At 38.5% G+C, this 2,500-nt stretch overlaps 1 protein-coding gene across 1 annotated transcript in view; it reads left to right on the top strand.

Moving 5' to 3' along the window:
* The first annotated feature begins 1,724 nt into the window (after positions 1–1,724).
* The window catches only part of LOC125028672 (N-acetyl-D-glucosamine kinase-like), a 75,731-nt gene continuing 74,955 nt past the window's right edge, over positions 1,725–2,500 (top strand). Inside the window, exon 1 of the mRNA XM_047618147.1 lies at positions 1,725–1,870. Coding sequence (XP_047474103.1) covers positions 1,833–1,870 — 38 coding nt within the window. The 5' untranslated portion in view covers positions 1,725–1,832. The remainder of the gene's footprint in view (positions 1,871–2,500) is intronic.

The following is a 2,500-nucleotide window of genomic DNA, read 5'->3' as shown; positions in this document are numbered from 1 at the left end:
GTAAGCGGGGACAGATTAGTAGGGGAGGAGAACGGAGGAAAAAGGGGAGGAGGAGGGGGAAGAAGGGGTGAAGGACGAAGAGGAGGAGCAAGAGATGGTAGAAGAGCTGGGGGAGGAAGAGAAGGAGAAGAGGGAAGTGGAGACAGAGAAGAGAGGGAGAAAAAAAACAAGAAGAAAAATCACTGAGAATGAGGAAGCGATGTTAACACAATAACAGAAAGGTTTCAAGGAAAATGCGAGGGCTGACAGTAAACAGAGGATGAGGGAAAAGATTAGAGACGGCAGCTCAAGCGTAAACCATATGAAGAAAAACGAAAAGAAAAAGATGGAAGAAAGTTACTGAGAGTATGGGAGGACCACTTGATAAGAGTAGGGGACGTTGATGATTAAATAATAAGAAATTTGCCAGAAAGGGAACTCAAAAAGAATGAGCTGACTTAGTGCCGACTCATCAATTAATACATTCCTCTCCATCGTGTTTTCTACCGAATCCTTGAACCTAGAACTACCAAAGAACCTTAAAATGACTTTCAAGGGCGATATGGCAGACACAACAAAGTATTGCCTTGGGTAACACAAACCTTTCACATAAGAATAGTGACAAAATTATTACCAATTCGAAACAAACGACATAAAATACACTTCAGTTAGAGCACCGAACTTTGGATTATTTTCATCTGATAGAATGGTGTTACTTAATGTAGTTTTGACAAATATTTACAATGAAGAGATACCCTTCAACTATAAATGGTCCTTCATCTGAATACTTTCAGTTCGCAGGGGTTAGAGACCGCCAAAAATTACGTCACATGACCTCTGTCCACGTCATTCTTCTAATCACCTAAAACTACGCAGTTGTTTTGACCGTTGTAACTTACGTAGGAAAAATAAACTGAAACATTTATTAAAATTATACTCTGCCCACGTGCTAATAATTTTGTTATTGTGAAGGGTGAATATAATAATTCAGTTTTTGGCGTATTTAACATGACGTAGGTGACGTATTACTATAATGCCTTTGGTAATACCATTTACCTTTTACGTGTTGAAATATTTGTTTGCGTAGCAAAATATTTCTGAATTCATGTTGCATGAAAGACTTACCAGATACAACCCATGTTACTACATTCACCCGAACCCGTTCTGTTCAGTGTTCTGATATTGCAGACAAGAGAAACATCTTCACTAAAATAAAAGTATATTGAAATACATTCGCTTCTCTACTCAGGTAACAAAATACACATGTTTAGATCACAGATCATAGCAATGACAAAACTGATGCTGTTGATATCTTATTTTGTACGAGGGCAGATACACATCGGCCTATTGTTTCCCAATCCTTAATTATGAATATTAATACTTCATGTATTTCCTTGAAGCACTGATGTCAAAAGACCGTAAGCTGTACATGAAAGTATGCTCTCCGTTTTTTTTATTCCTATTGGCTGTCAGTACATGAGGTGTGACACTGTCCGCCAATGGGAACGCTTGCTTGCAGGGGTGCGGCATTTCAGGTTGAGGAGTTGCCGTTTAGTATTATACAGCGAAATTATTGGTCATAAAATCTCCCAAAATACAAAGCCAAGTTACCAATGGAAATAATATGACCATTATATGTACACGTAAAAATAATTTTAGTTATCAGCACCACTCAATAGTTCCTATAAAAATCGATGCGACAAATAAACTCACTGGAAACCGAATCAAGCGGCAGCTACGAGAGCTCGCACAGGCGCAGCCTACACTTTTGTGGCCGCTTCTGCCAATGTTCAGTCTGACACTTACCACACCAAGAGAAGGCAGTAACCCGATTTCGTTCTTTGCCGTTCACAATGGTCAATGCAAAACTTATCTTCGGTGGGATCGAAGGGTGAGTATAACCACTTGCTTTTGTCTCCTTATTTATTTCGCTTGAAATTTGGAGTTACAGGTATTTCCTCTGCATGTTTCATGCACGATTTTACATGGTTAGTGACTATATTCATGATGGTGGAAAACTGTGAGGACACGTAGATCGCCAAAAGATAACAGGAAAATCAGGTTTGCAATATCGGTGGGTGGCAAGGGAAACTTTAGTGTAACAAGAATATACTTTAGCAGACAATCATATTACCAAAAATGGATGTACAGTACTTTGTACTCTACATGCACCCTCTAAGCATAAGAAGTCACCGTGTACATTCCAGAATAGATTGATCTAGTGGATCAAAGCTTTAGAAGAGAGCGATTAGGACCTCGCCCCCCCCCCCACCAAACGTCAACAAAGTAACCCCGTAATAGCAAACATCCTTTCATTTTCCCACGGAGGATTTCTGGAAAATATCATGAAATATCGAAAAGCATTGTCTGGGTTGTAATTTGTTTAAGTTAAGTTTTATCGAAAACTTTGGAAGTGTATTAACTGTTACTTTTTATTTTGCTTGTTGATAATCTCGATCTATATTTAATGTTTTTGATATTTAGATGCTTTTCGTCTGAAACCCTGCATATTTTTTTTTTT

Source organism: Penaeus chinensis, chromosome 9 (genome assembly GCF_019202785.1).
Source record: "Penaeus chinensis breed Huanghai No. 1 chromosome 9, ASM1920278v2, whole genome shotgun sequence".
NCBI lineage: Eukaryota > Metazoa > Arthropoda > Malacostraca > Decapoda > Penaeidae > Penaeus > Penaeus chinensis.
This window is presented reverse-complemented; position numbering and strand designations above follow the sequence as displayed.